General features: G+C 35.7%; 2 protein-coding genes and 1 non-coding gene across 3 annotated transcripts; 1 reads left to right on the top strand and 2 right to left on the bottom strand.

Moving 5' to 3' along the window:
* Positions 1-1,794: 1,794 nt before the first annotated feature.
* LOC108980430 (lysine--tRNA ligase, cytoplasmic) lies at positions 1,795-11,875 on the bottom strand. The gene is made up of 18 exons (XM_018951353.2): positions 11,727-11,875; positions 11,425-11,532; positions 11,056-11,131; positions 9,444-9,512; positions 9,176-9,341; positions 8,990-9,083; positions 8,482-8,567; positions 6,276-6,394; positions 6,138-6,200; positions 4,808-4,933; positions 4,387-4,669; positions 4,184-4,280; positions 3,912-4,068; positions 2,834-2,977; positions 2,683-2,751; positions 2,437-2,580; positions 2,243-2,294; positions 1,795-2,062 (listed from the first exon to the last, which is right to left on the bottom strand). The coding sequence occupies exons 2-18, from the start codon at positions 11,502-11,504 to the stop codon at positions 2,055-2,057; spliced, it is 1,833 nt and encodes a 610-aa protein (XP_018806898.1). The 5' UTR covers positions 11,505-11,532; positions 11,727-11,875; the 3' UTR covers positions 1,795-2,054.
* LOC118343888 lies at positions 7,029-7,132 on the top strand. Its single transcript, XR_004797675.1, has one exon. It is a non-coding gene; the product is annotated as a U6 spliceosomal RNA (small nuclear RNA).
* An 818-nt stretch (positions 11,876-12,693) lies between the features above and the next one.
* LOC108980432 (homogentisate phytyltransferase 1, chloroplastic-like) lies at positions 12,694-23,433 on the bottom strand. Its single transcript, XM_018951356.2, has 13 exons — positions 23,139-23,433; positions 21,832-21,879; positions 20,710-21,002; positions 20,535-20,618; positions 20,380-20,454; positions 20,098-20,181; positions 19,060-19,149; positions 15,100-15,201; positions 14,751-14,846; positions 14,529-14,600; positions 14,331-14,426; positions 13,525-13,629; positions 12,694-12,908 (listed from the first exon to the last, which is right to left on the bottom strand). The coding sequence occupies exons 1-13, from the start codon at positions 23,188-23,190 to the stop codon at positions 12,867-12,869; spliced, it is 1,239 nt and encodes a 412-aa protein (XP_018806901.1). The 5' UTR covers positions 23,191-23,433; the 3' UTR covers positions 12,694-12,866.
* Between the last annotated feature and the right edge of the window lie 108 nt (positions 23,434-23,541).

Below are 23,541 nucleotides of genomic sequence, written 5' to 3'. Positions count from 1 at the left end.
GACAAGCTTAACTCATTAAAAACATAAGAATGTGATCACCACTTGTGGGCATCAACTCATGCTAATTGCCTAATTACATATATTAAGAGTACTAACAGTCATTGTTAGTGTGTTTTTTTGGTTCGCTCGCTCTTGGCCCAGCTTGAATGTGCATGCATGTATGTGTGTAGGCTGCTCAAGTGACTTGAAATCTCGTTTTAAAACTGAAGAAAAATTATATTGGCTGTCTATAGTACTTGAAACAAGTTAATCAATTCCAACATGATATTAGACCAATTAAATAAGAAGATTGAATATTAATTGATCGATTCACATCGGAGCCCTTTGGAAAAAAATCCACTTTCTTACAAAATAGAGTGATTTGAATCAGACACTACTAACTAAATATTTATTAGTAATACCAAGTATTTACTAAAATTTCAAATATTAATGACAAGTACCATACCGCGCGGGAACTGAATATGAAATCAACTTCCTTCTTTCTTAAATTTGGACATACATAATATCATCAGATTACATAGTTAATTTTGCAGAGAAAACAACAATATATTCATGAGCAAAATAGTCCTTTTTTTTTTTTTTAGGGGGGTTGGGGTGGGGTGAGAAGAATAAGGATCTTGTCCAAGGCAAATTGCATTCTAGGTGTGCCTCTATTTCAATTCCAATCTTTGAAGCATCATTTAGTATTTCAGTAGGCCGCACTACGACAGGGAGTACATCAAGTAAAGTAGTGGGGCCAGATCTGTGCAAACTTTTATTTGAGAATTGGGAACACTTGCTTGTGGAATAAATTATAGCACATGGAACCCAAAATAGGGCAAGACCATGCCAGATGATATGCTGAATAAATCTCAAAACATGCAAGACAAAGCAAGTGGTATGTCGTCTAATTGCCTTCCATGTTGGGCCATCATCATAATTCCCATTTAACTCAACCTTGGGAAGACATTTTCACTTGCAAATTGAATTGTCCATGATATCTTACCACTGTCTACCTCTTTGTTGCGACTCCAAGAAGAAAATATACCTTTAAGGCCTATCATTGAATAGGAAAAAGGACCAAAATCCAAGATGACCACTTTGGCAGTGATGAAAGATGACAGGTAATTATTGTCACTAAAGAAACCGGCATCCCTAGGTTTCAAATTCTTTCCAATCCTTTCTGGTTTCAGATGCTTTTTGGACCGTATGGTCTATCATACCCTTTTCCTCATAACGAAGATTCTTTTCTTGGAATATGAGCATGGTTTTTTTTGAAGAATAATGAGATTTGAGAGACGATAGAAAGAATCTAGTCTTTGAAATTATATGGCCTTTTTTTTACTGCAATGCAAATAAGATACTGAAAGAGGCGATAAATCCAACTAAACTCCCAAAGGAAGGAAACAACAGTACATTAAATTAAAACAAACACGAGATGAAGAGAAAAGAAAACTGGTCTGAAGGCGATCTCTACTGTGGACAGTGGAATGAAAATCAGACAGCACTAGGATATACATTTGACGCAGGAAAACACAAAAAAATAATAACTATAAAATAGAGCTAAAAATAGGTTGAAGCAATGAAACGACCATTACTGGAAGTAAGAAACCTAAGATATACTTCATCAAATGGAGAAAGAAAATGTATGGGAGGAGAATATGAATACATGATACGGTGTAAGCTGGTTTAAACGCAATGTGTATTGTGATTAAGGCCGATGCTTTGGGTAAAGCTTCGTATTTTTCACCAACAACGCCCAACAATACGTGCATGTCAGTGCGTGTGTATGGGAGAAAGACAGGGTCAAGACAGTTGCAATAACTTGAACTTCCATTGAATTCAACACAGTTACACAGCACTTCAGATTTGCATGAAATCTAAAGAAACCTTGTTAACAAAATAGACAAGCATGGAATGCTCTTTCGAACTAAATGACAGTCAGTATCTCAAATGTTCTAGTTGTGGCAGGAAAAAAAAAATATGATCAGATATTGATGAGAAGTCCGCTATTTGGGTTGAGGAGATGCACATGAAATAAAAAGGAACTTCTGGGTTTCACAATCTTGAACTTCCTAAGACCCTGTGATTGTCAAAAAAGAACATCCAATGACAACTTGTTAAACAGTGGACAAAACACAAGCCAATGAACTATATAAATTGGAAATTCACCGATACAACTGCATACCGTTCTACATCATTAGAAGAAAATGTCCACACAATAAATGGGAAAAAATGCATGGAAAAAATTTAGAATAACTACCTTTAGCGGAAGGTTCATCTTGAGGTTTCATGGCCGGGAACAGAAGAACCTCCTGTTACCAGTTAGCATAAAGGAGATGGTGAGTCTGCTGAGAAAATTGATTGCACAAATGCAAACAGATAGGCGCACCCATGCTTGCATGGAATTATGCGTTCACACAGACACACACACACATGTAGAGAAAGAGAAAGAACCTTAATGTTTTGCGAATCAGTTAACAACATAGCTAGCCGATCAATACCCAATCCCCAACCACCGGTTGGAGGCAAACCATACTCAAGAGCCGTACAGAAAGTTTCATCCACAGCCATTGCTTCATCATCACCCGACTGCCGATCCTGCATTCAAACCACACATTATTCAAGAAAAAAAAAAAAAAGAATCCAAAGGAACTCATTCAAAGGTAAAGCATCTGGCATACAAAAAATGAAGTGTGATACCTTGAGTTGCTCAGCGAATCGCTGCCGTTGTACAACAGGGTCGTTCAGTTCAGTGTATGCATTGCAGAGCTGGCAATTAAAGAATAATTAAAGCAGAAGCATGAATTACATAGACAAAAAAACACAAGAATCTGGAGGTGAGCAACCATACTTCACGCTTGTTAACAAACAATTCAAAACGTTCAGTAAGGCCTGGTTTCTCTCTATGCCACTTCGCCAAAGGACTCATTATCTCCGGATGGTTAATGATGAAAGTAGGATTTACACACGTCTCCTCTAAGAAGTGCCCTACAAGCTGCAATCATGGAAAAATGATATCACAACTCTAGCAGCACAAATCATAATTTAAAGTAAACATGTTTGAAATTATGATCGCTTAAGAAATATGGGCTACCTTGATTAAGAAACATTCAAACCTCTTACAAGCCATCACGTGAAATAACATGATAGAGGTTGCATTTCATGTGTGTGTGTAGAGAGAGAAATAACAGAGGCATTCTATTAGACCTTGCTGGTTCACAGCCCATCTAACATACAACTGAACATTTTTTTATTCCTCGAGAAGTTACGACAGGAATAAAATTGGATCATATCAGAAAACATATTCAAATTGAAAAGGCCAAATAGGAATTCAGCATCAACATCACATTGTATAACATACAATAATCCATTTCCAGCCTGCCATCAGCAATTGTTCAGCATGGTCAATTATGGTCCCTCGAGCTTAATACTAAAACTCTTACTTATCAAACAGCTACAACTTATCAGTGGAAGCCATACAATCATTTAGTCAGCAGCCAACAGCAAAAAAACAAGATTACATCTGACAACAGCTATCAAACACTTGAGATTCTCTCTTCAATCTACTTGATTCCAACTTTTTTTTCTAACCAAAAACCTAAGCCATTGCTCACAGTCAAGTCTTTGATTCTGCTCCTTGATATAGCATCACTTGGGTCATTGCTCTGCTGTGACAAGCCTGTCCGGCACCTTTGAAATCTTTCATATAATTCATATATACCAATAGCTCAAAGATTAATTGGATAGATGCATCTAAAGAGAATTCACTTTGATGAAGCGGCTATTCCAAAGCTACACATGAAGTTTATTTCACAAATCCTCACAGATATGGCATCTACTTAATACATAACAGATGATCACAAAGCCACATAAGTTCCTGATTCGTTCATCATAATTATATAAACAGGTGAACTAGACAGAAGACTTACTTTGTCCAACAAACGTGCTGTTGTTTCGGGAGGGGAACATTTGATCTCATGCTTAATGCATGCATCTTTCAGATATTTGTTGGCTTCATCGCTGGACAAGTCCTTGGGAATATTAAGGTTTGCCATTTTCTCTAATGCGTCAATCATGTCAATCCTCCTGCAACAGGCAATACAACCAGCAAATAAATTTTTTATCAGCACAACCAGCAAATCACCCCAAAAATTTATATTTTTATGGTTTATGGTAATACAGGTATGTATAGCTGACACACCTGAAAGGGGGAGTGAAGTCAATCTCAATTGGATCTTTATCAAGCCCATTTGCATGATATTTAATTTTATATCCACCAGTAAGTTCCTTGACCATCCCTATTACAAATTTCTTATGTCAGGAAGAAAACTGCAAATTTTTGGAGGATAAAATTTACAAGTGGAAAGAAGCACTAGTTTGCAACATGCACCAATTGACCCTTACCACTTAGCATTTTCTCCGTGAGCTCCATCAAGTCATAGTAGTCAGCAAAAGCCATGTAGAACTCACAGGTTGTGAACTCAGGATTATGCGTCAAATCAATACCTTCATTTCTGAATTGTTTTCCTATCTCATAGACACGATCAAGCCCGCCAACAACTAGTTCCTTAAGATAGAGCTCAGGCGCAATGCGCATAAACAGCTGCAAGTTCAGCTCATTATGGTGGGTCACAAACGGACGGGCAGCTGCTCCACCAGCAATCATGTTCATCATTGGTGTTTCAACCTAAGGGTAAAAAATATCAAAGGTTGAAAAAATAAATTAAAGGAAAGCAACATATGAAAACACCACCAGAAAAAGTGAGCAACAAGAACAGTCAGACAAACAGCTTTTTTCCTAAGTGCAGCCAAACAAACAACTTACCTCCAAGAAATCAAGATCATCAAGAAACCTTTGAATATATCTTATGACCTTAGATCTCGTCTTAAAGATATGCCGAACCTCCATATTTAACATCAGATCTAGATACCGTTGGCGATAACGAGTTTCCTTGGCACAAATTAAAATAGAATTAAGCACCGAATGAGGGGAAAATAATATTTAGAAACATTCTAAACGGCAAGTGAAATAGTTGGCATAATCTCAGATTTCTTCGCATATGTAAAGAAAAAAAAAAACTCAAAACACATACCAATAGATTCAAAATCACTTGAGCACCTAGTATCCTACCAATGTCATATCAACATGCTGTGATGCTAATGACTATGTATAATAGATTAAGTTACCAAAAAAAAAGTAAGTACACTTCAAATATGACCAACTTTTAGCAACTGTATATTTCAAAATAGCATCTAGCAACTTTCTGCTAAGGCCAACCTTACCCAAAAGCTGACTCCTAGGAAAGGTGTTCCAATGTTCAAATGATAAGGAAAATTATATCAGAGAATTGATTACCCAACAATTGAGTTTATTACCATTCAGGTCAAGGCAAAGGAACAACAACTAGGTACAGCTTGACATTAAACCGATGTCTCTCTGTGAATGGCTCAGAGAAAATAACTGACAAGTGAAAACTCATAAATAAGTTTCTTCAGGTTGTGATTAGAAGAAATATACGAAAAACTCTGGGAATTTTCAAAATGATGAACTATAGATTGAAGGAAATGTCACCCCCATCAAATTTTAATTTTAATTTTAATTACTTGAATGAGTAAACTAAACAGCGGCAATTTTTGTGAACGGCTAATAGTAAGGTGTCATGGCTTTGGTGGTGGGGGCAGCAGTGTTCATAGTGGTGATGGCAGTGCCTCTTGTTGGTGGAAATTATTATTTTATATTTATCAATAAATAAGAATGTTATTGATGATAGGCAATTATAATGGAGGCATTGGTGTTAACAACAGTGTGAGAATGGTAAAAATAGTAATGATTATGGTGCGAGAATAATAATAGTGATAGGGTTTGTATAACGACAACTTCTCTAATGGTATTCAAATTTGAGATTAGATGCCTGAAAATTTACAAATTCCCAAATTAAAATTTTAAACAAAAACACACATCACAATCCCTAATCCAAATGCAAAAGCAATCAAATTCTATGAATCTGCTAGAATATTATAGCAAGCCCAAACATGAAGATTTGCACTACATTTGCACTGAATTTTAAGATTTTAATCGATGCTATAGATCTTTCATGCTCAAGCATTGCAGTTTAAAACAGTGTAAAAAAAAAAATTATTATATTAATCAATACCTGATCTTTCAAAACATATGTTTCAGGATTCCTGGGACTTCCTGGAACCCAGACCTCAGTTTTCTGCAGTAATAAAACCAAAAGAGGTCATGAATTGAACTTTACTAGCACCATAATCGTTAATCAAACTATGTTCACCTTCAAATTCGCATTGTCAGAAGCACCTTTTGCCTTTTGCCTTGGCAACATATGGAGACAAGGTGCTAAGACTGTAAATGATTTTGGAAAAATACTTAGCTCCCCCCTTTTGGTTTTACCTGAAAGGAATGAGAATCTTAGAAAGTAAATTTTTTTTATCAGTAAAAAGAAAATGTAACCAGTTAAAACAAGGTGTTTACCATTTAAAGAAACAGTGACTCACAAACCTAATTGCCCACCTTGAAATTCAAATATATTTTTTCTTATTAAGTAGTAAGAAATTTTTTTGAATCAAATAAATAGGCATAGCCCAAGTACACAGGACAGCTACAAGAGAAAACACCTAAATACAAGCTAGGAGCTAGTAGAAGCTAAAAGAAAAGCATGAAAATTATCCCCATTCAAATATATGGAAATACCTAATGATATGCAGGTCCATATCTATACATAGGACCACTTTCTTAAAGTTGCTAAAAGTCATGGGGCTTCAAAACAAATAATAGGGAAAAAATACTTCTTAAAATAGTCAGACCAAAAACACAAGAAAAATAATAGATGGCTCTAAATCCATCAGTCAGATTCTCTTCACCAAGTGTAACGCCCCAATAGAACCAAACCACATAGCATATACTCAAAAGGACTAGTCAATGATACAATTGGAGCTCCATTGAAACCTTATAAAGAGCAAGAATTTCTCCTTCCCAAGCAATGTGAGATCTTATACACCACCTACCCTTATCCTTATCATATGGGGTATCACAATTTTGGGGACATCCGATTTGGAACAATACAGAGAAGATTAGCATGGCTCTTGCGCAAGGATGGCACGCACAAATCGAGAAATGGTATCAGAGCCTATCCAAACCTGAAATGTGGGACTTGAGTCATGCCACCTACGACGGACTGACCTGACGAGAATGTCGGAAATTTAAGAGAGTAGATTGTGATACCCCATATGTTAATGATAAGAATAGGTGGTGTATAAGATTCTATATTGTTTGGGAATGAGAAGTTTTTGCTCTTTATAAGGTTCCAATGGGGCTCCAATTTTATCATTGACTAGTCCTTTTGGAGTATAGGCCATGTGGTTTGGGCCTTCCATAAGAGCGCTACACCAAGCCCTTGTCAAAATAAGCTCAAATGGTTGCTCTGAGTAAATGTATGACCCATTGCAGTTGGTTTTGCACAAAAAGGCTATAATGGTATTATAATCTATCTTAATGCAGTCATCTTTGTCACATCCGGATAAAGTTGGAATAACCAACCAAGCTCAAAACTTTGGCCCCATTTCATTGGGTAAAGCAAAACCTGGCAACTCTCTTACCAATGAGATAGTGAAAAGCTTATTTCTTAAGCTAAATTGCTATGGAGTCCAAAAGAAAATTACCATTCCTTTCTTAGATCAACAGAAATTGACTCAAAAAAGCATAAGTTGAAATGAGAACAGGACAAAAGAAAACAGTATTAAAAATAGGATTCTAAGCTTATGAGTTTGAGTTTAACCGAATCAGTTCACAAGCACAAAATATAAAAATAAAAATGAGGCAACTATTCAAGCATCCACTTTTAAACTTGTATATTTGGGGTTCTCTCTAACCTTTCCATAGTTTTTTCCTTTTGTGCGACAAAATATTTACTTCATTATCAAACATCAAAAGTGTGAGAAAACAATAGAAATATTGGTACATTTGGGTAATGAGATGAGATAGGATATTCTCAAAACTTCTCAATCACTCAAACCCAAAACACATTTCAAAACTTTTTCATCTAATCATTACAATTTTTACAAACTTCAAAACAAAACACAAAAATCAATACAATTTTTTCAAACTTCAAAACAAAAATTATATTAAAAAATTATATTTAAACAATTTTTAGTTTTACAATATTTTTATTCAACTTTTTCTCTCTCATTTCTCAAAACTCAATAAAACATCTTCACTCAAACTATTTTACTACTATTCACAGACCATTTCATTATTATTCAGAGACTTTTTAGATACTTCAAGTGTCCAAACGAGCCCTAAGTGATTGAATTGATGAGTTTACTGTAAACCGAAGTTGAGACCATATATATACATTTTTTTATTGGCACCAGGTGTCCAGAACAAAGTCCTGACTAATCCCAATAATGCATAGGCCCCCGGCTCCATATATATACATATACATAAACATGTTGAAAGTTTACAGTGGCAGCACCGCAAACCTGGGAAACCGACAACACCAACGATGTCCCCACGCTTTACATTAGAATGGAAAATAGAAAATGCTGCTTCATCCAAGTCAGACTTGCTGCATCATGAATGAATAATCTCTTAATCCTCATGTCAAGGTAGAAAGAAAAACAGGTAAGGAAACCATCATGACAAACATTAGGCACATGTTTGATTCGAAGTAAAATAGTTTTTTGGAAAACATTTCCTGCATTTCCAGATGTTTGGTGCCGGCCAAAAACGTTGGTCAACAAAAAAAGATTTTCAGTTCAAGAGTAAAAAAGAACTCTCGGCAGGGGAAATGGTTTGTGCTTTATGAAATGGAAGCCATTTTCCACCTCTTCAATTAATAGAAAGATAATTTGACATAGAAGTTGCATTAAAAAGAAAACAACAATGATGATCATAAGCACACACAAAAAGAAAAAACTAATGAAGAAAGAAATATTTATAGAGAGGGAGGGAGGGAGGGAGACAAAGAGACAGAGCATGATAAGATACCTAGCATCAGCCATAACTTGGACTTTAGCAACACCACAATGTAGGTCATAAAAATAAAGCTTTGAAGAGGAAGACCTTTTACTCATGATGCGCCCTTGCATAAGACAGACAATAAAGGAATCACCATAATGCACATCGCAGCAAGAGACAATAGACCAACTAAAAATAAGTCCCTGATTTCAATACCAGCCAAATTTACTGAAACATCCTCGAGATGATCCCCATTATTCAGCACTCCATATTTCTCTCCATATTCAAGGATGGACATTGAAACATGGAATTTATGAGGATATGTTTCCACACCAGCAGCTCTCTGAGCTGCAAGATGTTTCAACCGATTCTCGAAGTATTGCTGCAGGAAGAACAAGGAAGAATAAAAACTAGAGCTTGATGATAGAATCAATAAATTTAAGGGAAAAATACGAACAAATACAGGACAAGAATGGACTTATACCGTTGGGTCCATATCTTCATCATCAACAGCTGCAGATTTCTTACCCTTGGAATCCGCCACAGCAGCAGCCTGTATGTTAAATGCAAATTTATTCCATATGACCTTGAGATTAAGATTATTATCTTAGATAACAAGCAACAACATGCTGTTCTGTTCCTAATTAGGTGTTTCAATTGTATGCAACCTGTGTGCTTGGGCATGCCTAGCACTCTTCAATAAATTTTCAATTACTTATTTTTTAAAAAAGGCAATAGCACCGAGCCACATCCAATTCCAAACATGATGATCAATGTAGACCAATACATTCCACAGCATCGAAAATTTAAAAATTGTTTCCATCAAAATGAGGAATCAAATAAACAATACCTATTACTTAAAATTTTCTGAAACCCCTAAGGTTTGGCTCAAGTGGTAAAGGCCTTGGACTTGGGGTATGCTCTCCCCATGTCTAAGGTTCAAATCCCCTTGGATGCAAACAATCTCTAGGGGCTATCGGACTGGGGGATTTTTCCCTTGACTTACTCAAGGTGCATTTGTGGGATGTAGTTCTTGGACACCCGGTGCCAATCAAAAAAAGAAATTTTGAAATTGTTCCCATCCATACTAGCAAATAACTACAAAATTTCGGGGAAAAAAAATATCAATATTTCAAATGTTCCAAGATGTCCCAACTCATTATAAGTTTAATCATATAGTTTTCAAGGGGAGATTTGTAATAAACCAATATATAAGATGAACAAGTACCCAATGTAACTATAATCCATGTGGCCTCCCTGTGTACTTGGGCTTTGCCTACTCTATGAATAAAATTTCTTGATTATCTATCCAAAAAAAAAACTATAATCCATGTGGCATACTCTTTTCACCATTTTTTTTTCCAAAAAATCTCTTTTAGTTTACAAGTCTAGCTCTTACTTTTTATCAAACCTAGCAACTCAATCACATTACAAGAAGAACTAAACCCCAATCCCCAACTTAGTTGGTCTAAATATTCCCAATAACCTTATGTCAAAAACAAGAGTGGGTTTTTATTAGGAGGAGCAAAAAGCAAAAAAGTGAAGTGGGTAAATTTTAATCAATTCTCACGTTTGGATATCTAATGAAAATAGAAAGAGAGGTAAAAAGAAACAAAATCCACTTAAATTCTATCTAAAATTGATGCATTGTGTAAGATGTGAAAGGAAGCAATCATACATTTGAAGAAAAGAATGTCGTTACCAAAGAGAAGACATTTTAAATATACTTCTCTTTACTCTTCCTTTCATTACCAAAGAAAATAACGTCCTACAAAAATAAAATTCAGTTCACACCATTCCTCTACTCATCATTTCCGATGTCTAATCAAAATTGTGAAACACACTATAAATGATCATTTATATAAAGGCACCTATACGCAATATTTTTCACCAAGATACTCGAATAGAATTTTAATACTCAACAACAAGTCTGAATTAAGATTCCCATATATATGAAAAAGAAAAGGAAAAATAAAATACTACAAATGTGAACAATCACAGGACTTCATCAAAGAAGAAAACAAGCCAATCATCAAACCCATCTCTAGGATTCTCATGAATTAGACAGAAAATTAACATTCAACGAATGCAAGTACCTGTTTTGCCTTCTCCTCCTCCTTCTGCCTCCTTTCCTCTTCCTTCTGCTTATTCTTCAACTCCTTCTTGCGAGCACTGTGAAATTCCCCAAAATAAAAACCGAAAAAAAAAAAAACAGAACGGAATACTTTTATTTTACAGCTGGTGTGCCAATTAATAAGCTCCACAACAGTAAGTCCAAGTCTTCCTTAACTTATCCTACTTATTATCGTAATGATATCCTAAAAGTACTCTATTTTGGCTCATAAAACTAATGAAAAGCTAAATCCAATGACAGCAGTTCTTGTATCCATAGTTGTCGATATGCTTCCATAAAGGCCAATGTTAACAATAACAGTACACACAGATTTCTTGTTGAGTAAACTTACTTCTTGCTAAGGGTTTGCTCGGAAGCGGATTCCGTTGCCGAATCCGGGACTTTCGCCTTTTCATCTACTGAGCCCTCCATTCTCGCAGGTCTTAGACCGATCAAATCTCTGCGTCCGAATCCGCAAACATTACAAATGCAGACATCGTAAAAGAAAAATTAAAACACATTATGATTAAAAAAATAAACACAAAAAGATATTTTTCGATCGAGTTTTCTCGGGAACCAAGCAGCGGGAAATGAAGAATATTACGGACGCGATAGTGATTGCATTGTGAAAGAGAGAGAGAGAGAGATCTTTGCCTGCGACAGAATTGAGGCGGCTCGGTGTCGAGCAAGAGAAATAGAGAGAGAAGGTATTGGTGATAGCAGCGTTGAGGGCTCGAGATAATGAGACCGTAAAGGGTGAGTAGGGTTTTAGCGTGGAGCGGAAGCGGGTTTGGACTGGCTTTTCATTTCTTATTGGGTAGAACGCATCGACGGTTACTATCTCGCCATGTCACCATTCGGAGTCTCCGGTTACTTGGGCGCTACTGCAAAGAAAGTTGGTATTATATACATGTTATTTTTATAATAATGTTTGCTTGACTTGATTATGTTTATAATACTGTTTGATTACTATTATTTTTATGTAGCTAGTAGACATCATATACGATTTAGAAAAATATTATTTTACACGTTAAATTTCATTATTTTTAATATGTTATGTTTTAAATAAATCTTGACCTATAAAATCACTTAATTCCAACTCATAAAAATACCTTTGTTACAAGATCCTAATTCCTCGGATTTGGTGGTCACCGATTTGGGCTCCAAAACATAAGAAGAAGCGACGGCATAGATTCATTCATCAACTTTCCTTCACGGCCAATACAAGTATTTGGCAAGAGAAATATTTTTTTGAAGAAAAATATTATCATTTATTCATTCATTAAGAGAAACTTACATGCGAAAATATCTCCATATCAACCATTTGGAACTCTGCCAATACACTATTGGACTGAGAAATATGTTGGAAAAGAGAGCATGAGTTTAGTTTTTTAATCAAGTCATTATGCATCATGACCTTTTAAATGATTTGGGGAACATTTTGTACTCTCTATTAGAGTTAAGATATTGTAGATGCATGTTCAAAAGTGAAGCTATAATCTTGTTGTAAGATGGTAGGATCCCTTCTCAACTGTTTCCACAAAGGAAGTAACCCCAATGTGGCAAAAGTTGAAGTTCGATAAGGGTAATGCTGGTTTAACAAAACTAATAGATACAGTGCTTGCAGAATGGCGATGGAGTTTCCAAATGCATATTACAAATCCTTGAACACAAGATTCCCTTATACAGATTTGAGTTCAAAGGGGAAGGGGGAGGTAATTATACATAGCATACAACTTCAAACGAGTAAATCATTTCACCAATCAACCCTGTTATCGAAAATGTTACGCATCCTCACCGGACAAGTGGTATGAGTAAATACTCAGCATAGAAGAGCTGCAAAAGGAAACACGATATCGGACTAGTAAACAGAAAACATACCAGTATGAGTCTAATATCTAGGAAGTAACAAAGAGATATTGAAAAGCTTCAAAGGTACATTAATAACCGATATCAAACATATGTGACCAGGACCAATGGACCATGGTCTAGATAGAGTTGGCAACAGGTCATGTTCTAGCAGGGTTCCAGCTCAGCTCAACATTAGTCCACCCACAGTTCATATTTATGAAATTTACTTCCAGCTATATGTCGAAGTGATTTGTATAACTAAAACATAGGAGTATTTTGCACTCAGTTGAGATGATCAATGGGTAGGCAGGTAGCAGTTAGTTCTTACATAACCAGGAACCAAACTCATTCAATTACCTCGAGCAGGTTCCAGTAATTTTGTCAGACTTTGCCAGCCCTATTTTGGTTTCATGATTGAAAAGTAAGGCATTGATGGACAACACTGTCCCAAAGTTGTGTTTAAGCGACATTTCTTCGTGTGAAAATTCCAAATTAAATCCCATTAAAACATTTCATTTATATAGTCTACATATAAAGGGCCATGTGAAAACAGAATAAAAGTGGCTGAATCTATGACAATCTGAAGCATAGCCTATGTTACCTTCCAAATAAACATGTAAAAAGATGTGATTGCAGCTTTGCTGCTCAGATCAACAGATTTGGCACGATTCCATAGTGTTGAAGCCAATATCGCATGTCCCAAAACCTAAACCAATGCAAAGAGAGATAACAACATCTCTAAAAGTTAGCATATAGTACGGTCACTTATATTGAATAAACCATTAACTCAATATTCCATACAAGATTCTCTAAAAATCCATTGAACCCTCAGGTTTTTGAAGTATCACTTGAATATTTTAGTATTTTCTATCACTCTCCATGTAACTAATGCTAAAGAATTGAGAAAGCTATCCCACCCCCTAATGGTGAAACTAATCCAAGCTGAAGTAATAGTTTTTGATAATGCTTTTAAGTGTCTGCATATTTCCTACAACTTCGAGTCAGAACTTCAAACTAAGCAGCTGTGCTTGTTTAATGTTTGAGCTATTATGAGATAAACCGTACCTAGTACTCTTGGCTAGTAACCAAGGGAATGAAAGTGGTTGTATGTTACCATGGGTTAACAAGAATGACGGCAAAAGCAAAAACCTACTATCATAGAATACCAATACAGTACACAAGCATATTTATCACCATTAGTCTTTTCAGCAACAATGCAACTTCCATGAGCTACTACAGTTTTAACCGTTTCCTAATTATTTACCCCTTTTATCTTTTAAAGTAAAAGAGTGGGGAGAAACCAAGCAATGCAATAACTCAAGAGGAATGAGGGTTGTGTTTGTCCTCCATGCCTTTTACAGATTACGAAAATTACCAAAAAAGTAGTTGAGAAACTGAACAAATTACCGTGATGAGTTTACTCCAAAAGCTGCAAGATGCTACTCCCATTAAAAGGGCAACACCATAAGCCATTTCAAGGAGTACAATACAAATCCAAAATACCTAGCCAATGCAATCAAGCACAACCAAACAATATAAAAAACAACACTTATAAGCCTTTGCAAGATCTTGTACTGAAGGATCAAGTTCATATAAAAAACTAACCCGCTTTTGACCCAATCGTACTGAAAAAGAGCGGATGCCATATATCTTATCTCCATCAATATCAGGTATATCCTACACAAAATCCAGAAAAGGTTAAAATTGAATGTGACGTTTCAACTCCAAAAGAATTGAATATGTTGTATTAAATAAGTAAATAACTTGGAATCTTAATTAAACCATATTTTTACCAGTCCATTTTTTAAAAAGGAAATTAGCTGTTACCTTAAATAATGCTATAACAACTGAAAAAAAGCTCATGAATGCAGTTGCAAACATCAGTGGCCTTGAGAAGACAGCGGGTCTTTTGAACACATGGGTCTGAAAATTGTAACATACATTAGTAACCAAGTACTGGAAATGCAATAAACAACAAAGAACAAAGAACAGACGATCCAAGTTTACCAATTTTTGCTACCTGACAGGTACGTGTCAGTAACCATTCTTTTGGCCCCGACACCCTTGCCATAGAACTGAACTTATACTATGTTTTCAGATTACCGTTTGAATGGTGAATTAAGTATATCGCGAATAGAACAGTGAAAATTATAACCTCCAAGAATAATAAATAAACCTGCATGTGTAGAAAAAATGCAAGTTGAACAATCACTGCCCGCACAACCAGGATGCACATTGCAGCAACCACTGCAAACTTCTTCCATCTCAATAGAGGCAACTAAAACAGTAGAAGGTATGCCAAGAACAAGTCAGAATAACAATCAATATCAATTTTCCAACATGCAACTACTAATTGTACAGATTGGGGAAAAAAGGAGAGGGGGAGAGAGAGTAAAAGATCATCATCTCAGCAAATGAACTTTTTTAATATATATCATATCAAGCCATCATATTAACTTTCCCAAATACAACCACTAAATATAACTCAACTATAACTGAACCTTTTCCCTCTTTTTCAGGCTAGTGATCTAAGCATGGTAGCATGTGTAACACAGTGTGTAAGTATAGTGTTAAAAAATACTTATAAAAAAAAAAAAGTATAGTGTTAAAAATAACGAGGAGCTTTGTTCGGTAGAACACTAAGGCCCCGTTTGGATAGTGAGATGAGATGAGATGGTTTTAGATGAAAGTTAAAAGTTAAATAAAATATTATTTTTTAATATTATTATTGTTTTAGAATTTGAAAAAGTTGAATTGTTTATTATATTTTGTGTGGGAATTTGAAAAAGTTGTAATGATGAGATGAGATGAGATGAAACCGTTTCCGTATCCAAAATGGTCTAAAAGAGGCTCAAAGATTATAAAAAATAAATAAAAATAAAAAAGAAAGTAAAAATATACTTGGGAATTTCTTGCAGATGATCGTGGATGTGTGGCACAACTGCCAGCTAGCTCATTAGGGTTGGTGTCTTCTGTTAATTGCCTGTCTATTAGGGTTGCTTCCCCTTTGGAAATATCTAATAAACTGTTGGCTTATCGGCAATAAGAGTTTATTGCACACACATGTATATACTCAACATGTATTATATAGCTATGTGAAGGGGTGAGAATAGCCTATATGCTGGAAAAATCAGATGTTCTTTTGCAAATTTTTCACTGTAAATTTTGGACATTTACTGTAACAACCTGACCCGAAATCCTTAGAGATGAAAAATGAATAAAACGTATTGGGCTTAGATTACTTTTAATGGGCCAATATCTTAGAAAAACCTCACGTGGGATTTTCGGGATAATTTTGGATAAGCCCACGGGCTAAATTTTTATGGTGGATTTGGAATTTTCTTTGGGCTTAAAACAAATCGAGTTAAAGCCCATTAATATTTATGGATCAAGTGGACCACTTTTAAACTTTGGCATTATAGCCAAGAGTTCTTTTTCTGAAACCCCAAAATTATTCATCGGGCAAGTTGGACTTGTTTTGGACTAGAGACAGGGCCCATTGGAATTTCTGAATTTTTGGCCCATGAAATGAAACCAAAACCCGTTAGGCCCAATGCCCATTTCTCCATAACCCTAAGCCATACATGTCTCCACTTTCTACCAGGATTACAATTCTAGAGTCCTCTTCCCATTAAAATTCCTAACCTCTACCGACTGCTAAACCCATGTAGCATGCATGCCGTGTTTCTTTCTCTACCTGCCCTAGGGTACTGCATATATATACATAACATATATGCGTAGTTGCACAAGCAGTTCCACCATGAAGCTCCTATATGCGAAGTCCAACAGCCTCCATGAAGACCCACGCAATGGCACAGTGAAACCATCACCTAGCCTCCACATCTCAGCCATCAACCACCACGAAATAAGCCCCATGTCGCCCTCCCTCTCTCCCTCTAATCCCACGCATCGGTTCCTCTCTCTCACAATACCTCGTTCCCTATCACGAAAACACCTAGCCCCATAGATGGATTCCTTCCCGCCTCCCAACCTCCTAAATACCACAGTAGCCACATCTAACCCTTCTCCTCACCCACTACACAGCAGTGCCATGAGAAGACTGGGAGCCATGCTGTCGTAGGACCGCTACAAGCCTCCGTCGGAAGCAATTGAGTCGACCAGCTTCAAGCCACTCCCATGGAAACACGCACACGGACGGATAGGACACCAGCCGACGTCCTCTATTTTCCACAACAAAAACAAAGTAGTCTTAAGATTAGCTACCTCCTAGTCTCAGTCGAGAGCCACTGTGTAAGGCCACATCTCACCTGGGCCAACCCCTAGCCATGCACGGACGTCCACTATAGCTTCACCACCGTACCAAGTTGCAGCAACCACAAGCCACTACAAACGCAAGCCTAGAGCTACTCGGCTAGCTCTAGCCCATGTACGTAGCCACTGTTGAAGTGCCCATGGTTGCACCGTCGTGAACAACCTTCACCCAACTTTGGCCTTCCTCTCTCTCTCACATTAGTTTCTCCCTCTTCTCTCTCCACATTCCCTCTCCCTCCCCCTCTGATATAACATAGACCAAATGGCTAATCTAAAACTTTCTCACATGAAACTGAAGTGACTTATTTCGAAATTACAAAACTACCCGTGTCTAATAAGTGTTGATAGTAGGATTGATAGTTTTATGATATTTTGAAGGTGGAAACATTCTTAGCGTCTAATCTTATGAATATTTGGAGAGGAATAATATTTTATAATTTCAAGGATTTTAGATTTATGGAAATATAGGTTACTTAATGTAGTTAGGGTTTTAATTACAACATACGTCTTCCATTAGAAATTTATGCAAATTACATGCCATTTTGTAGGTGATGATTGATATTCCATTGGCACTGTTGTGAGGAAATTCAGAGAAGTTAAAAAGTTCAAGTAAGCGGGATTCTTATACTAGACTTTGCATAAAACGAATGGACTGAGGCTGATTTTATGAAAAATATGCATGTTTTGTTATGAAAAGAAAACTTGAAAACAACCTCGATCATTTTATCTACATTATTCATGAAATTTGTATAAGAAAAAAAAAAGAAACTATTTTTTTGTCATGGCTGGTGTAGACATAAGCTATTTTTGACATTTTGTTTCTAAACTGTGCAAAAAGAGTGAATATGAAAATTTGTGCATGATTATATGAAGATGATTTGAATCTATTTTGTTCTGAATCTGTTTTGTACTATGTTATGATATGATGTGACCTCTGAAAACCTCTGGCATGGCATCCTGTTTCTATTCTATTTTTACCTTACTACGAGTGTAAAACTATGGCCTCTGTTTGGGTTGGTATCAACTTTTCTGTTTCTAGTGCACCCACTTTATAAGCAAAGTGGTTTTCTGCATGGTTTTTTTTGTGCCCACACTCAGGGCTCCAAGAATAATAAGGAAAAGACTTCACATTCTGTTTCTGCTTAGTTGGCCGTCAGGGTTTGCACAACCCTACCACTAGGGTTAAACATGGAATTATGTTCTAATGATGATGCTCAGTTATGCTATGCCAAATGATTTTTGACTGAATATTTTGAACTGTTGCTTTGATATTTTTGATAACATGTTTTGGTTTTGCATTATAAAACTAAAAATATTTTGTTCTGCATTCTGAACTATGTAAATGCTCATATTTGCATACTAGTATATGTTCTCTGTTTACTGAGTTGTTAATAACTCATCCCTTATGTCCACAATATGTTTCAAATAATTTAAATGTTTCAGTTGAAGATCAAGATTAAAGAGCATGGATGGGATTAGTTAAGCACAATGGATTAAGCACAAAAGGATGCTATGGTTATTGAAGAATTTTATTCAGTAAATATGTTATGTTTTGATGATATGGTGTGTTGATAGGTTGACATTTATATTAAGATTTTGTGGTATTCATAGTTAATTATTTGGAGTAGTTGATTTAAAACAGTGAGATCTATGTGTAATTGAGAAATTGGAGTCTATATCTGTACTATAACTCTCCGACCCATTCAGATACGGGACGTTACATTTACTACAAGAGAAGGAATAGGTAGAGCACATGAACTACAGTTCAGTACAAGAACAGTTTAGATACACATTATTCATCAGTAACTCATAATTTCACCATATATGAGGATTCTGCATTTACATGTGAGCAAAACCAACTCACATTGATTGAATAAGCAGTTCCAAGTACGAAACTGAGGAAGAGTGCCCAAAACAATGGCCATGAACCAACAATCCATCCAAGCCAAAAACTCTGTCAAAAAGGAAAGAAAAAAAAACAAACATTCAGTCAAGAATCGGGATCAATGCTCAAATTTTCAAAATCATGGAAAATTTGTACTGAATAATTTAATAATCAAAAGACTCATGGAGTTTTTAGTTTTTACCAATTAAAATTGAAAAGAAAAAATAGTATAGAGCATTCTAGCAAATAGTGCATTACAATTGAAAATATATATTTTTTTAAGTAAATTACAATTGAAAATATATTGACATCTAACCTATTTATTTGATTTTGTTAACAAGCAGCTTTGTTTCATCTACAAATGATGCACTAATCCTAATAAGCATACCTTAATAACGTTGATTATTCAAGTCCAAGTTCTCTTTTATTCAACAGACAACTTGACTTTCCAATTAAACAAATCATTTTATAAAGGGTTCCTTAGCCAGTATCAAAATAAAGAGATCTATAAACCATAACTTAAATGATGAAAACAAGTTTTTGGACAAAAAAAACTGATTTGTATATTTAGACCAAAAACAGGCATGTATCTGGAAACCATAGAGAGACAGGGAAAGCATTAGAGCTCCTTTTATCTCTCATGATTATCTCTTACAGATGACATGCATAGTAAATCACAAAAATAGAAATACAGGAAACTGAGTTATTAATTTAAAAATGAAAAGGAGAAAACAAAATTCTAACGTGGATCGCTAGATTGACATAAAGCTATATTAAAATTATAAGAATAACTTGAATTTAAGTTGAATCGCAGAATTCTGATGCTGTCTCGAAAAACACTCCTCCATGGTTCTCCCCCTAAGGTGAGACGGGAACATAATGTTAGATAAATCGAATCTAATCAGCTCAGTGTTGTGCACATGTATTATGTACCATACACATTCATTCCCTCATATAAATATAACACCCATGCAACCTATCCCAAACTGCTGAGAGCAATGATTCTAATTTTAATACCAGAATGGAGAAAGACATCACAATCATGACACCAGTTCCAACTGAATATTCCCCTGATGCTAATGGGAGATATGGCTTGTTAACCTGCAATGAAAAACCAGAGTGTACGAACACAATTAGACAGCCCACATATCTTCCAAGTAAACACAAACAAACACGCACACAGATATATGGAGTGCTCAGACAATAGTACCATTCTCCATCCTTAGGCAGCATAATTTGTGTTTATTTATCATTTAAGTTATAGCAGAACTTCCAGTAAGATTCATTCATAATGCCTACCTTGTCTATATCAATGTCAGACAACTGATTTAGACCGACAATGTAAATATTCATGAATAGGGCAGCGACCACAGCCTGAAAAACAATGCAAAGGTAGAAAGATTATAAAATGTACCAAAGGAATCTTCAAGTTGATAAGATATTTGACGCATCACCTCCAAAACCCCAGTGAAAAACAACGGAGATATATCTGACAGGTTCTCGACTGCAAGTAGAGAAACTGAGATTATGCTTAATGCCTGCTCACAGAAAAGTAAGATTAGACCTCTCTAGAAATTGAAAAATATACAACAAGTCAGTTAAATTTATGCTATCAATATGAAACTTAACTGTGCCAATAACTGTGTGTGGCCGTGAAAACCTGTAGAAAGCATCTAACGCATTTTTGAGAGTGACCCAAATGTTTTTCGGTTGATAAGCTCCAGTCTCGGGTTCAAGAGGGTGTCCAGAGGCTGCATTCACCAGGCATTTTTTATTACGTCCCCTGTGAAAACTAGTTCTTTCCTCAAAACCTCTTATATTATGCTTCAACAACTGCTGCTGAAACCCGATATCTAAGTGTCTGTCCAAGATATTCCCTGCTCCTCGTCTTGAAAGTTTGACGGCTAGATGAGAACCTACATCTACATAAATGGAAGGGTAGGACAGTCGGGATAGGAACTGAAAAAAGAATAATTATAAATTATTCCTAAAAGGAAGAGACAAAAAGAATAATCGAAAAGTAGCACACAGGTTAAACCTGCCAGAAAATTAATGATAATATATTATAAAAAATACCCCCAAGGCTTTGCTGAATTATTTCTTATCAAAGAAAAACTATTCTACACATTTCACGGGACGATAATTGGTTGGTTATAGAGTCTTGAACTTGAAGATTATGTGCTCAAGTCCAAGTTAATTGTTGCCAGCACCTTTTCAAGAAATGTTTGGGACCTTAAACATATGAGTTCTCTTTTGGAGACAGGAGTATTTTAATACTTCTGAGAAGTTTTGAACTTGACAATAATCCATGGCATTGTCTAATTTCCTTATACATGGGTTTAGTTATAAAAATTGGGCATTACTGTGCCCCATTCAGTAGTCCAAGACAATTTCAGGTTCATAAATTTCAACGCATCTGTCCATTTTTGCAGAATGACATCTATAAATTTCTTTGAACAGCTACTTCTAACAAGGTTCTCCACCTTGTTTACCTTAAATAATTTATAAAACCAATGAACACAATCCCGCCAATTGCGGATACAAATTTTCCAGACCCTTATTGAAAAGTATAAGCTATGCTAGTCAACTAAGAAAATCTTTGACTACCCAAAGAAAGTGTAATCAGAATTGGAGAAGAAAAAATAGCAAAACAGAAAAGCAAACAAGGATATTTACATATGCGAAAGGAACAAAGTAGTAAAATAAATAAATGACGTAAAAGTTAAATTTTTGAGGAATCAGTGTTCATACTTGGAGAGCAAACCTTCTTCAATCTGTCACTCCTCCAGTCGTTTGCACCTGCCAGTTATTATATCGCATTATTTACAACATAACCAGTAGCATGAGGAGGCTGATACAACGCTTTGTTTGGTTTCCATTTTTTGTTTCAAAATTTTTCAAAAAAAATAAACTGTTCAACTTCAGTTCTCTTTTTATACTTTTCAAAAAGAAAGCTCATCTAATCATATGCCTGGGTTGCTATGAAAAAAATATGAAAACCAAAACAACATCCCTCATAAAAATGTTATACAACTTTTTAAATCTACCAATTCACTTTCACAAACACCGTTACAAAACACATCTAAAGAAATTTGTATTCAAACAACTTCTCCATTTTTCTACCCAAGAGGCACTTTTTAGATACCGTCTTACATCCCTTCAACTTTTCACTGAAAATAAAAGGAATTTATAAGTGGCAATAATTTTTGGAAATTTTCGCTTAGAGCACTAGCATTAGTTTCTCTATATGCATATGCAAAATCACATTTTTTAGAAATTGATTTTACATATTAAGAAAAACTCTCACATTGGATTATGCAACTTTGAGCCAAATAATAATAAAATATTTGGAGAGTAAACAGTACATCTTCAAATTTATAAAAATACTGTTTATAATTATTCAAATTTTTAGATATGCATAATCCAATACAGTCTAATTTAAGATCGGCCTCAAAATCGTAAAAAAATCGTAGGCAAAAATAATAGACGGGAAAAAAAAAACCCAAATTTCTAGAATGGTACAGGCAAGAGACTGAAGTGTTTTATTTGTTTGTTTGTTTGTTTTGTGTACTGGTAGGGGGGAGGAGGGGGGGGGGGGGAGAGAGAGAGACCTAAATGGAAAATTTTGGATATACTCACCTCCTCTCAAACGAACCAAAAAAAAGAACGAACTTCTTCGTAGAAGGTCAGAGATACCCAAATAGACGTACACAGCAACCTTTTTTCCGTTTTCAGCAAACCAAACCCAGTGTGTGACAGTGTGAGAACTCAAAAAAGAAAGACCGCAAAAGTGAGCTGCATGCAGCATAGCTACGGTTGGGATAGTGAGATACATTGAATGATTTTATATAAAAATTAAATAAAATATTATTATAATATTATTTTATTCAACTTCTACGTGCCATAGTCATACTACGGTTGAAGCAATCCGAAGCATCTAAAACTGACCCAGACCAGCAGACACCTCAAAAAACAGTCCTAATAAACAAATAAATTCGACATGCAAAAATTAATTTAACCGTTGACAAGAACTGAACTCGAATGAGATAAGCACATACCCACGATTATTGAAGTACGTTTGGGAAAGGACCCAAGAAGCACTGAATCCATCTTTATTTCTTCAGTAAGGGAAGCCGCATGCACCAGCACTAAAACCTCTCTCTCTCTCTCTCTCTCTCTCTCGGTCGGGGCAAAAGACGGGGGAGGTGATTTGGAGGCTGACTAAAGGCTTTCTTAAATTAGGCCCAACGCCAGCGGTATACAGTAACGCCTGTTCTTGTATGACTTTTCTACAAGACCACAGGTGAAAAAAGCACATTTGGGAGCATCTGGACCTTTTGTTTCTGACAGACTGCGCAGAACGTATCATATGCTCTGATCGGTATTCGACTTCTTTATTATTTATTATTATTTTAAATTTATTATTTTTTATAAATTAATCATTATATTTTTATTATCATT

This window comes from Juglans regia, chromosome 11 (assembly GCF_001411555.2).
Source record: "Juglans regia cultivar Chandler chromosome 11, Walnut 2.0, whole genome shotgun sequence".
Taxonomy (NCBI): Eukaryota; Viridiplantae; Streptophyta; class Magnoliopsida; order Fagales; family Juglandaceae; genus Juglans; species Juglans regia.
This window is presented reverse-complemented; position numbering and strand designations above follow the sequence as displayed.